This window comes from Rosa rugosa, chromosome 2, assembly GCF_958449725.1.
Source record: "Rosa rugosa chromosome 2, drRosRugo1.1, whole genome shotgun sequence".
In the NCBI taxonomy this organism is placed as follows: domain Eukaryota; kingdom Viridiplantae; phylum Streptophyta; class Magnoliopsida; order Rosales; family Rosaceae; genus Rosa; species Rosa rugosa.
In genome coordinates, this window is record NC_084821.1 from 45,299,529 (window position 1) to 45,313,616 (window position 14,088).

Genomic DNA, 14,088 nt, shown 5'->3' on the forward strand with positions numbered 1-14,088 from the left:
TTTAAGTGAGCAATGAAATTCTTTAACCATAGTGCATGCCCAGTAGCTTCAAAGATGGCTATATATTCAGCCTGAAAGGTTGAAGTTGCTGTCAGAGTTTGTTTAGCTGTTTTCCATGAAATTGCTCCTCCTGCCATAACAAATATATAACCTGAAGTTGATTTCAAGTCATCTGAATCTGACTTGTATGATGCATCAGTATAAGCTTCCACTTCAAGTTCTTGATCTTCAATTCTTCTGTAAACCAACATATAACTTCTGGTTTTCTTCAAATACCTCAATACTTTCTTACCAGCCACCCAATGTGCATGACCTGCACTTGACTGATACCTTGATAACATATTCACAGCAAAGGATATATCAGGCCTTGTACACACTTGGGCATACATCAAACTCCCAACCAATCTAGCATATGGCATGTTCTGCATATTCTTCCTCTCTAATGCATTCTTAGGACATTGGCCTTTATGCAACTTGTCTCCTTTTGACATTGGTGACTCTCCTAAATTACAATTCTGCATCCCAAATCTCTGAAGTATTTTATCAACATAATTCTTCTGAGACAAGCCTAAAGCATAATGTTTTCTATCCCTTGTTATCTCAATCCCAAGCACATAATGAGCCTCTCCCATATCCTTCATATCAAATTGATTTAAAAGAAAACCCTTTGTTTCTTTTAATAGGCAAACACTACTACTAGCAAGCAAGATATCATCAACATACAAAATCAACAATATAAAGTCACTCCCACTGGTCTTCAAGTAAATGCACTCATCTAGTTTATTTTCCAGAAAACCAAATTGAGTGATTACTTTATCAAACTTCAAGTACCATTGTCTTGAAGCTTGTTTGAGACCATATATTGACTTTCTAAGTTTGCATACCTTACTGTCATCTTCTACAAAACCATCAGGTTGCAGCATGTATATTTCTTCATATAGATCACCATTCAAAAATGCAGTCTTCACATCCATCTGATGTAGTTCCAGATCATAATGTGCTACAAGAGCCATGATGACTCTAAATGCATCTTTTGTTGAGACTGGAGAGAAAGTCTCATTGTAGTCTATGCCTTCTTTCTGATTATACCCTTTTGCAACTAGTCTGGCCTTATACCTTTCAATATTCCCATCTGCATTTCTTTTAGTTTTAAAGACCCACTTACAACCAATGGGCTTAAAATCTTGAGGCTTGTCCACTAAGATCCACACTCCATTCTGTGACATGCTTTGCAACTCATCTTCCATTGCTGATTTCCACTTCTCACTATTTGAGGATTGCATGGCTTCCTTAACTGAAATTGGATCACCTTCATCTCCCAAATCAGTTTCCTCAATAGTCAAATATAATTTGTATACATCTGGTATGGCTGATTTCTTTTCTCTTGCAGATCTTCTCAAGGTTACAGGCTGTGATGCTTCTACTATTTCTATGGTCTGCATTGCTGCTGTATTTGCTGCAGCTTGCTCATCATGTTGTGCTGGCATTGTATCATCTGCATTTGGCTCACTTTGTTGACCTGTGATAGTGTTGACATGATTCACAACATCTGCACTTGCTTGTTGTGTTACGTTTTCAGCCTCTACACTTGCTGGAACAAGATTCAACGACACTGAATTGTTTAGGACTGAAGTATTACTGCAGTCCTGATCTAGGATTGATATATTGCTGTGATCCTGATCTAGGATTGATGTATTACTGCAGTCCTGATCTAGGATACGAATGTTGCTGCAATCCTGATAGACAAACCATTTCTCCATATCATCTTCTGCCTGTGATGAACTTTTATCCATTTCTAAATCATTCCTTGCACTGTTATCAAACACCTCATCATAGAATGCAGCTCTGTGAGATTCCATTATTCTTGTTCCCTTTCCTGGACAATAGAACTTGTATCCTTTGGACTTCTCAGAATAGCCAATGAAAAATGCACTGACTGATTGAGAATCCAACTTTCCATCTGTATTACTGTGAATTCTAGCCTCTGCTTTACATCCCCACACATGAAAATGATTCAGACTGGGTTTATATCCACACCACAACTCAAATGGAATTTTGTGAACTGCTTTGGTTGGAACTCTGTTACAAATATAATTTGCAGTCTTTAAGGCTTCTCCCCACAGAAATTTTGGAAGTCCAGACCTAAGTATCATGCATCTAACCATGCTCATGAGAGTTCTATTTCTTCTTTCTGAAACTCCATTTTGCTGAGGATTGTATGGAGTTGTATACTGAGCAACTATCCCACATTCTTGCAAAAATAAAGCAAACGGGCCTTTATGTTGCCCTTGTTCTGTATACCTTCCAAAATACTCAACACCTCTGTCAGACCTGACAACTTTGATAATCCTGCCTGTTTGTTTCTCAACCTTAGCTTTATAAATCTTGAAGGTTTCCAAAGCTTGTGATTTTTCAGAAATAAGGTAAACATAACAAAACCTAGAAAAATCATCTATGAAAGTTATAAAATAACAATTTCCACAGATTGTGTTAACAGGAAAAGGACCACATACATCAGTATGGACTAAATCAAGCAAATTTTCACTCCTTTTTGAACCAAAACTCCTAGAGTTAGTCAATTTACCCTTTAGACAATCTACACAAGTTCCTAAATCTTCAAAACTCAAGGCTGGTAAGATCCCTTGTTTAACAAGCTCTCTTAACCTTTCTTTAGAAATGTGGCCAAGTCTTTTATGCCACAAAAAGGATGAAGAATCACTGAATTTTCTTTTGGAACTAGATGTTTTATCTAAGAAGAAAATATTCTTGTGGCCACCATTTTCACCAGAAAATACAGTTTCACAATTGACAAGCCAATACCCATTTAAAATATTTGCTTCACCAAAACACACAGAGTCATAATAAAGCAACATTAATTTATTATCACTAGAGAAACTATAACCATTGTTAGCAACAAATTGAGAACCTGATATGAGGTTTCTCTTTATACTAGGAATACAATACACATTATTTAGTTCTAATACATAATTATTCCTAAACAACAACTTGACAACTCCTATAGCCTTCACAGCTACTCTTTGACCATTTCTAGAACATACCCTTGTTTCATTCTTATTTGGGATTGTTATCCTTGATAATCCCTGTAAAGAATTCACAACATGAATGGGTGAGCCAGTGTCAAACCACCAAGAGTTATCATGAACAAAATCATTTGACTCAATACTAAAAACAGGTTTTGAAAGAAAAGTACCTCTTTTAGTTAGCCAAGCTTTGAAACCCTCACAATCTTTCTTAAAGTGGCCAGGTTTCTTGCAGAAGAAACACTTCAGGCCACCTGCAGGTTTATTTTTAAACTTAATGTTGTCAGACCTCACAGCAGATGTTGAAGTACCAGTTGAAGTGCTTCATTTGTAGTTGTTGTTGCCAAACCTCTTCTTCTTGAGCTTTGAGTGGGACATGAGATTCACTGACACTTCTTTTCCATTCTTCTTAATTTCATCCTCAACTTCCACACAAAGGGAAATCAGTTCATTCACACTCCACATTTCCTTTTGAGTTTTGTAAAGTGTTTTCAGTTGATCATACTCATCTGGTAGTGATTCCAGCAACAAATCAACAAGGAATGGATCTTCAACAGCCATGTTTAGTCCTCTGAGTTTCCCAGCAATGTCAGAACCCTTCAATATATATTCTCTAACACTCCCTTTTCCATTGAACTGCAACCTCATGAGAGATTTCATAAGCTTTCCAGTTTCTGCTTTGTTGGAAACCTTGTATTTTTCTGCAATGGAATTGAAGAACACTTTTGCAAACTCTGAGTCTGGAATACCTCCTATCACATTCTCAGTTATGCTCTTCTTGATCATGATCAGTGCCATCTTATTGTGCTTGTACCACTTCTCATATTTTTCTTTGCTTTCCTTGCTTGCAATTGCGGGCAATGCTTCTGGTGGATCTTCTTTCAAAACATGATCGTAGTCCAGAACTCCCAGATTCAATTCAATGTCACTCTTCCATTTCTTGAAATTTGAGCCATTCAGCAACTCAATCTGACTTATGCTCATTGGAAAGTGCATTGCTGTATATGAAACTGATCAGTCAAAAATTTCTAGTGTATCATGATACTAGAATAATCTGAATGTCCCAAAAAAAAAATGAAATTCATATATGAATTTCATTTAACTGAAACTCTATGTATATGCAGACAAATGAAACTTTTCTATTTTCAAGACCTGACATCCTTTGTGGAGTACTCATCTCTAATAGTTTCTGAATGTTCATCTATCTAAAATATACAAGACTATGAAACCAAATGTTTGATGTAAATCTCTTTGGAAATTATACTCAAATTTAATTTTAAGTCTCATAATCTCATTCTGATGAAACTGAATACAATGTAATTGCTATATATTGGCCACTTTGGCAGCACTTTATTATGCAACATATAACTGAATTCATACTAAATATTTCATCAGCATATTAGATCCTTTGGAATGTTCATTCATGGGACCACTTTGGCAGCACACAACATGATGAATTTCTCAATGAATCAAATATCATAACTTGAAACAAGCATATACATCAATGACTATTTATCAGACATGAATTATATATGTAGATAACTGTATGCGGATTACAACAAAATTCCCATAAATCGTTTCAAAATAAATTTGTTAAAGTAGCAATAACATGTAACTCATCTAAGTATAGATTGCTCTGATACCAATTGTTAGAACTACACTAATCTAATGCTGTAAATCTATCTCAGTAAGAGCAAATGTAAACAATGTTATATACGTGAACTTTATTTAGGATTGCAATAGTAAACGCATAGTATATTAGGATTGCAGAAACATATCTATCCTAATATGTGGATGAACTATTTAGGAGTGATATACTAGTCGTATCCTAATATAGGACTGAAACAACATATATATCCTGTCATCTGCAATGTATATAAACTGTACAATATGTGAAGGAATCTTACATGATGCACTTAAACCATTCATCTTAGTCTTCTCCTGATTCCACCTCCAGTGTTCTCTTAGTATGATGGGACTAATTTATGAGAACATATCGTGTATCAGAAGGGACCAAAACGTTATATATATAGCAATGTAATAACAGTTTCTTCCATCAAGAAACTGCCATCACCCTTTAACTGCCTTTTCAAATATATAACTTCTTGCAACTGTCCTAATTTGATTTCAAATCAATCCAAACAGATTAGGATAAGTATTTAAACTTATTTTAAATACAAACTCTAACAAATACGTTTACTTAAGTGTATATGCTGTACATACAAAGTTTCTATGTAATGTCTTGTTCATCAGGTTTTCTAACAGGCGGATCCACACAACTTAGATAAATTAAAGTGTAAGTTGTGTGGGAAGTTAGTTAGTGGTGGAATACATAGGATGAAGCAACACATTGCCAACATCAAGAGAAATGTTGCCGCATGCAAGAATTGTTCGGATGCCGATAAAGCTAAATGTATAGCCGCAATAGAAGGAGCAAAAATTAAGAGAAAGCAAAAGGATATGCATGAGAAGGAAGTGAGGGAAGAAGTTGAAGTTTCTCAATCACATGATGTAGAAGATGTAGAAATTGAAGGGTCAAGTTTCTCAAGAAAAAGGCCGCACTTTCTTGGGCCTATAGACAAGTTTGCATCTTTAATTACTCATGATTCTTCAATTGATGGAAGCAAGAGGATGAGTCAACAAAACATTAATGATGTCATTTAGAAGGAAAGAACACATAGTGTGCATCAATGGTTGGCTAGGTGGGTTTATGAAGCCGACATTCCTTTTCATGCCATTGACAATGATAGCTTTAAAAGATTTGTGGAGGCGGTTGGTCAATTTGGCCCAGGTTACCGACCTCCAACTCAATACCAACTAAGGGAGCCGTTGTTGAAGGAAGAGGTTGAGAGGACAAAAAACTCACTCAAGAAGCAAGAAGAAGAGTGGGTAAAGAATGGTCGCTCAATTATGACGGATGCTTGGAGCGACCGAAAAAGAAGAAGCATTATGAACTTATGTGTCAATTGCAAGGAAGGCACTACTTTTCTTTCTTCAAGGGAAGATTCTTTGCAATCACAAACCGAAGCATACATCTTTGAATATGTTGACAATTGCATTGAAGAAGTTGGGCCACAAAATGTAGTTCAAGTAGTGACGGATAATGCCACTAACAATATGGCGGCGGGGAATTTGTTAAAGATAAAGAGGCCAAATCTATTTTGGACTTCATGTGCCACTCATACATTGAATCTCATGCTTCAAGGGATTGGTAACCAACCAAGATTCAAAGGAGTGATTGAGAAGGCAAAGACATTCACTATCTTTATCTATGCACATCACAAGACATTGACTTTGATGAGGAAGCATACAAAGAAAAGAGACATAGTGAGACCGAGAGTCACTAGATTTGCCACCTCGTTTCTAACTTTGCAAAGCTTGATGGACAAGAAGAGTGAATTGAGGTGCATGGTTGCTTGTGATGATTGGACCGCTTGCAAACATTCTAAGAGTGCTAAGGGGAAAGTGGCATATAATACCGTATTGAGTGCCTCTTTTTGGAATGGGGTAACACTTTGCTTGAAAGTGTTTGCTCCTTTATTTAAGGTACTTCGCCTTGTGGATGGGGATAAAAAGCCATCAATGGGCTTTTTGTATGGAGAATTACTCAACGCAAAGAAGACATTAAAGAGGCATTCAAATATCAAGAGGCCAATTATCGGCCAATCATAGAAATTATTGATGACAAAGCCCGTGGTCGTCTTGATAGTCCATTACATTTGACGGCTTACCTCTTGAACCCTTATTACTTCTACAAGGATGAAGACATACAATATGATCAAGTTGTCATGGAAGGGTTCTTTCTTTGTGTTGAGAAGTTTTTTCCCGATGACCTTGAGATCCAAAATGTTGTGGCAAATGAAGAGTTGTTGATGTATAAGAGCAAAGGAGGTGGATTTGGAAGAGCTTTAGCTAAGTTGGGATGTGCTAAAAATGATGACAAGTATGATCCGGGTAAGAAACTAAGACTATTTCATTATTTTGTGAAAACTACTGAGCATGATATTAATTTTGTTTACTTTTTGACTTATAGTTTTGTTTGTGCATATGTAGTTGGATGGTGGTCCAATTATGGAAATGGAACACCCAAATTGCAAAAAATGGCTAGAAGAATACTCTCTTTAACTACAAGTTCATCCGGGTGCGAGAGAAATTGGAGTACTTTTGAGGGAGTAATTATTTCCTTTCAAATGCCTAGAACAACACTCTCTTCAAATGGTTGACTTGTTACTAACTTACTAATATTTCTTTTCTTTTTTTGTTTCATGTAGATCCATACAAAGAAAAGGAATAGACTAGAGGCTTCAAGGTTGAACAATCTGGTCTATGTCCAATTCAATGCCAAGATCATCAACAAAAAGAGAAGAGCTCAAGAGTTGGGTGTAGATGTGCTACTTGGTAATGAAGCTAGTAGGGCTCAAGGGTGGATTGTTGATAGTGGTGATGAAGAAGATGACTCAGATATTACTAGTGAAATGGAGGGAGAGGCTTCAGGAGTGGATAGTGGGCCTATGAGAAGCTCTAGAAATGTAGAGGTAAGAGAGCTTCATGATGAAGATTTTGTATCGGATGAGGACACGGAAGAGGAGGGAGAAGAAGTGGATGTTGAGTTTGAGTCCAATACTGAAGGAGTCTTGGATGGATATGGAGAAGAAGAGTTAGAGGTTTAGGCTTGCAATTGTTTTATGACTTTATCACTTTAGTCTTTATGTATGCTTATTTAGGACTCTCTTAAAATTTGAATATTCTAGGTGCAATTTTATTACTCTTTGAGTCTTTATAAGGTTATATATTTTTAATTACATAAATAAAAGCTATAAAAATTAAAAAATACAAAACCGCCTGGGCGCTCCTCCCCAGCCCACCACCCGACTTGCGCCTAGCGATTTTTCGAACCTTGCTTTTAATAGACCATGTGATAGATAAGTAAGTTTGGCAGCATTCGGGAGAAAAACTTAGATAAAGATGTCTTGCCATGTGGATAGTAGCGCCATCTAATCAAAATCCAAGAATTCACATCTATTTACTTGAAATGCCCTACTTTCAGGGCCGGTCCTGAGTCTTTCAAGAATTATCTTGGGCCCCTAACTTGCATATTAATATAAGTCTTGTAAATACTCTTTGATTCACAAGACTTGGCAGAGATTGTGTACGTGAAATAAGATCTATATAAATTCATATTTCAAAATTTATTGAGGATTAACACAACTATATATAAATAAAGGGTATATTTCTCTCTCAGCCCTAGCGCCGCAAGAGAGACCCAAAACCTTCAAACAATTTTCCTGTCCGGCGGCGGCCACGGGTAGCGCTGGCTTCGCTGCTTGGTGTTGTCCCTGTGCTGGCTGCCGGACGGGTACCTCTATGTCCTGGGATTTGGTCTGCAGAATAGATGTTTGGCATCTCTGGTCCTTTGTTGCGTAGATCCGGTGAGGGAGCTTTGGTGCGTCTGGATGTTGAAGGCTTCCGAGACCGGCTCGGGGGGTTGGGGTCGTGGAGCTTTGGACTGTGGGACGCGGCATAGCTGCTTGCTTCGTGGCGGCGCGGGGGGCTGCTTTGGTCGCGGCGGCATGGATCGCAAGGGCTGTGGCTGCAAGTCGTGGCGGCGGCGTGGAGGAGCGGCGGTGCATCAGAGCTATTCTCATGGAGCTACAGGGTGATTGGAGATGCTTGGTTTGGATCGGGCCAGTCCGGTTGGGCCTTGAGTTCAGCATTGTCTCTTTGGGCTGCTCTTTAGGGTTTGCTAATTTGGGCTGGGTGTTTTCCCTCAGTCTACTATTGGGTCTGTTTGACCTCTAAATTAGATAGTTTTTTCTTTCTAAGTTATACCCTATTTTTTTAGGGACCTATGCACTTTTGTTTTGTTTTTGTGCCTATTTACTATGTATGTTCATAGTTCATAGGCTCGCTGAATAAGTGAGCACTGGTTGTCTAATGGGTGGTGCTAGCATACCACGTCCTAGACTTGCCCTAGAGTTGGCAAGGGAAGGTATGTATCCGTGCCATTCTGGCTTGAGATGAATGAATGATTTGGTTCAAAAAAAATATATAAATAAAGGGTTAAATATTGTTTACTCCCTGAACTTTCAGGGTAAAAACAGTTCAATCCCTCCCTTTTTAATTTCACACGTTTACTCCATCATCTCTCAATTTTGGACCAATAAGTCCATCCGTTAACTTTCCGTCCAAAAACTCTGTTAAATTGGTGATGTGGCTGTCCTTCCAAGTCAAAAAGTCTATTATACCCTCACCTTTTTTTTAGTTCTTTATATATATATATATATATATTTTATCTCTTCTTCTTCCTTCTTTCAGCTCTCTCTACTCCAGATACCTCCCTCCATCTCCTCTGCAACCTTCCTCTTCTCCTTCAAGTCTGAGACTTGTCCAATCTTAACAACATGTCGTCCTCGTCAATTCCTGCCCTCACCCTAATCTCTCTTGCTCCTCTCTGCACTCTCCGCACTTTCCCAAGCTCATGACACAGTCTGCATCGTTAGCGCCGGCATCAGTGGGGCTGTCTGGCGAAGCCTGTTCCCCTCTGACACTCGATCCCCTCGCCGCCACTACCCTTAACACTTCTTGTGCCCCCCTTTCTTACCTCTCTCTCTTTCTACCAAAACTCATATATAACTCCAGTAACCCATCCCCACAGCTCTCTCCAATCTCCATCTCTGACCTCCCTCGTTCGGCCCAAGATTCAACCCCTCGACTCCATTTCAGCCAACACCACTGCCGTCAAATCGATTTCAGATTCTGGAGCTCCCAATTTTCAATTTCGATTTCATCGCTCCCCTCACTCTCTTCCTACTCATTTCCCCATCCAATTCTATATTCCTCTGTTTCTACAATTCACTACTAAGCAACCCATCATCACTCAAACAAAATTAGCCTCACTTCCTCAAGCTCATAACAAGTTCTATAGAGAGAGAAAAAATAAAGAGCAACATTCATCTTCCTCTCTCTCTCTTTTCTCCAACTAGTCAATTCACCGAGACCAATTCATAGCTCAAAAACGACAACCAACATTGCCTTCACAATTCACCCGCCATGCTTAAGCTTCGAAACCCTAGATTAACGGTGGAGGGAGAGGAGGTCGGAGTACTTAGACTGGCGGAGCTGGGCGGCGAGGATGGAGTTGATGGTGTAGATTGTGGGGTGGCAGTTGGAGTAGATGGAGTGGCGGGTGTAGAGGGTGGCTTCTTCGTTGCGGCAGATGAAGAGCTTACAAGTCTTCTATGCCACAAGAGACTAAGGAAGACGATGAAGAGCACAACTCCGCCACCATCGAACTCACCAAGGTGGGATCGGACCAAAAAAAAAAAATTGGGAATTTGTTTATGGAGAGAGAGAAGAGAGGAAAAAGACATTTTACCCTTGATTTAACGTCAAACCTTAATGGATAGACCTATTGGTCCAAAATTGAGATATGAGGGAGTAAACGTGTGAAATTAAAAAGGGAGTGACTGAACTGTTTTTTCCCTGAAAGTTCGGGAGTAAACATTATTTAACCCATAAATAAAATACATATTTCAATGGAAGTATCAAACTCTACTGCACTCTCTACTGCAAAACTCAGCAAAATTATAAACAAAATGTGTATTAGTATCGAGGGTTAACCAAATTCATAAAAAAAAAAAACATAATCTCTTTCTCATTTTGTATTAGATTCTAGAAAAGTAGATCGAAGACATACCTCTTATTATTATTATTTCAAAAATCCAAATTTCTGGAGATTGCAGCAAAGAAAGAATAAAAAAAATCAGAAGAAAAAACAATAGGGAAGAAAATATGATTAGGCAATGACTCGATGAACTTGTAAGGGAAGAGGGATTGAGAGATATGCAAGGAAAAATTGAGAAAAGAGAAAGTGTTTTCTTGTTTTATGGAAGAGAGAAAGAGGTTGTAAAGAAAGAGAAAAAAGCCTAGAAGAGAAAACCTACTTTAATTCTATTTAACTAGAATTTCCTTGGTTCTTGATCAGTTAGTTTTTTTTTTCCTTGTCTCTATCACTGCAAAAATGACATCATATCATATACATATATATACTAAAATAATTTGAGATTTTAAATTTGGTGCCCCATTCGATCTGCGGCCCTAGGCTATTGTCAATGCTACCCAGCAGCAAGGCTGGGCCTGCCTACTTTTGTATAGTAAAATATTGAAAACCTCTACTGCCACCCTTAATTTACAAATGATACTCATTAGCCAACCTTATTATTTGCATGGATAGGTGTCCTTCTCTACAATTGGGTTTGCAACTAGTATCATCATTTAAAGATTTGCTCAAATTTGAGATTTGTTGTTTTGTAGTGGGTATTAGGATTTGGTGGTTATGCAGTGGATACGTATTTTAACAAAGCAAAAAAAAAAACAGAATTAAATTGTATTAAACCAATAATTATGGTTCCACAACTCAAAATCATTCAAACCAAACCATATATGAAATTAATTTCTAGACTTTGTAGGCCATTGAAATATATTAAATATTTTGATGGGATACCATTGTAAGTCATTTGTACACTTTAAAATTAGGGGGCTGAAGTTGGCACCATTTTTTTTTTTTAAACCACATCCCCCTCCATGAGTAATTTATGAATGAACATGTCTCTGGAGAAGGGCGCGGTTTGTTATAAAAGTGGTGTCAATTTCAGTCCCCTATAAGTAATAGGGTCTGGATCATGGGACATCATATTTTACATAATTTTTTACACATTTTGTGAGCCATTAGATTTAAAAACGTTAAGTGGTGTGGATTTATTGTTTGAATGATGTCAACATAACACTAAGTGATGTGGAAAATGACATGGCATTACATATTTACAATAAAAAATTCTAATTTAATTAAATTTTTCTTTAAGAGGAAAAAAAATAAAAATTTGAGAAATAGTACAGTACACAATCAAAAGAAAAGTTTAGCAATGGAAGATTGTGTATTATGGGGAAAACTATCTATTTAAGCCATACATGAAGATTGTGGGCATGTATGGTGATGGGTTAAAATTTCCTCACCAAGTAATAAATTCCTTGAACAATGGCCATAGTAGTGATGAAATTGCTGAGCTTCGATGACAGAAACTAATACAAGGGTTGTCAAACAAAGAGAAGCTCAGGAATTTTGTTGCTATGTGTGATATTTTGGAAATTATGAGAGGAACAACCACCGAAACGGTCTACATTGCAATGGGGTTATTGATTTCGGAACTCAGTGAATATATTAGTTTGCCGATCTTCATAAGATTGAAGAAGAGAATCTGTGATTGAAATACAAATTCATGAAGCAGCATATGGAGTCTATAAAGAAAATGAATTTCAGAGATATTTACAACAGTGTTGGAGATTGCTATCAAAGAAAAGCTATGGCAGCATTAGATTCCAAAGCGGATTTTTGTGTTCACAAACATGGATTTCGACATGGCATTGTAAACTGATTGGTTTGATGATTATGCAAAAGCTCTTTATGATTAGAATTAAAGGACGGTATGTGTTTAATGTGCCAAACATGGTATTATGGAATCTTAAGGGCTTCATTGCTAAGCCAATCCCCATTTATAGTTGGAGTGAAGCACCAATCTTAAGAGTTCCATTTATATCTCTCAAGAAAACTTGGGAAGTAGCATTAATAGTCCGTTGAAGCTTCTCAATGTTGATGAGAGAGTACAACAGAAAATGCATCTCTCTTCACTTGAATTGGCGTTTGTTCTTCAGTCCCTTGCATCTATCCATCTTTTGAGCGAGATAAGGTTCTTCCTCTAACTTGAGATTCCTCTTAGGCCATGGTGAAGATTTGAAGAGATTTGGTTCAAGGCTCTCTATTCAAATAGAGCGTGTGGGATTTGTGGTTTTCACACGTGTGGAGATATCTGTTATAGCCAGTTTTCTATTATAATTTAGTTGCATGTGCGTAGCGCGTGATCCCATACTTAATCTGTATGGTATGCAGATCTGCATAGTAGACATATCTGAACCAAAAAATTATGTTTAACCTTCAAATCAAAACATGACTTCAGAAAAACATCAATATCATTAGGCTTAATCTTGCTACCATGAGGATAGCCATGTCGATATCCTAAAGAAGAACAACAATAACATCTAGTAAGCCAAAATTTGGCCAAAGTCCCAACGTGTACGTGTCTGATTCAAAGACCAATTGAAAAAGAGCTAACGAATCAACCCTTTCCATGGGTGAATCATACACTTTCACATTTAATTAGGACACATCTAATCCCATATTTTGACAATGGGCCACAAGTTCTTCAGGCGTATCAGCACAGCCCAACTCCAAACAAGGGATCTAGGACCCATCCACACCTCTTACTCATTATCTGCTATGTTAGGATAGAACACAATAACGTCGCCATTTCTAATGTCGAAAGTACAAAAAGACTGAAATTAAGGGTTTCGATAGGAAAAAGGGTTTAAGATCAAAGCTACAAGAATCGTTCCTTGTAAGATACCCAAAAATTCTAACTTATTCCGCAACAAAAAATCTAGCGCTAGTTTGACCAAAAAAGCATAAGTGTGCTGCTTCGCGTGGTGATGATGAAGAAAAAGGAGCAATGTACATACCATATAGGTATCAACCATAAACACCACAAGCACTGATGCATAAACAGCTAGGCAGTAGTTAACTGGAAGTCACAGAGATGAAGTCCGGTTCTGGCTCTACAACATAGACTCGAAGCCCAACACAGGTGCTGACCTTGAGAGCCTCCAAAGACCAGTCTAGTAGGGGTTCTAACCCCACCTAATCATACCAATGGACATCCGTGTCCAACATCGAAATGGAATGGAAACAAATTAACCTCAATTTACCCCACCTAGGGGATTATTAATTAGCATTAATGGTAAAGCAACTACATGTCTTCTACTGTTATCCTGATAATGTTCATACATAAATCTATGACTTCGACATCAGAGAGTATTAGGTCGGCATGCCTGGTCTTCTCCTTGACTCCTCATGTATTAATCTTGACAGGTACACATATACATATCCATATCAAGCCTTCTCTAGGTAATCTCAGTGATTCTTAATCCCCAGTAGGAT

The 14,088-nt window shown here is 37.8% G+C and overlaps 2 protein-coding genes across 2 annotated transcripts; both read left to right on the forward strand.

The window, feature by feature from the left end:
* The first annotated feature begins 5,311 nt into the window (after window positions 1-5,311).
* On the forward strand, window positions 5,312-7,786 carry LOC133734505 (uncharacterized). Its single transcript, XM_062162135.1, has 3 exons — window positions 5,312-6,995; window positions 7,095-7,213; window positions 7,313-7,786. The coding sequence occupies exons 1-3, from the start codon at window positions 6,830-6,832 to the stop codon at window positions 7,709-7,711; spliced, it is 684 nt and encodes a 227-aa protein (XP_062018119.1). The 5' UTR covers window positions 5,312-6,829; the 3' UTR covers window positions 7,712-7,786.
* LOC133730841 (uncharacterized) lies at window positions 5,379-6,713 on the forward strand. The gene is made up of 2 exons (XM_062158355.1): window positions 5,379-5,623; window positions 5,744-6,713. The coding sequence occupies exons 1-2, from the start codon at window positions 5,379-5,381 to the stop codon at window positions 6,711-6,713; spliced, it is 1,215 nt and encodes a 404-aa protein (XP_062014339.1).
* Window positions 7,787-14,088: the final 6,302 nt, after the last annotated feature.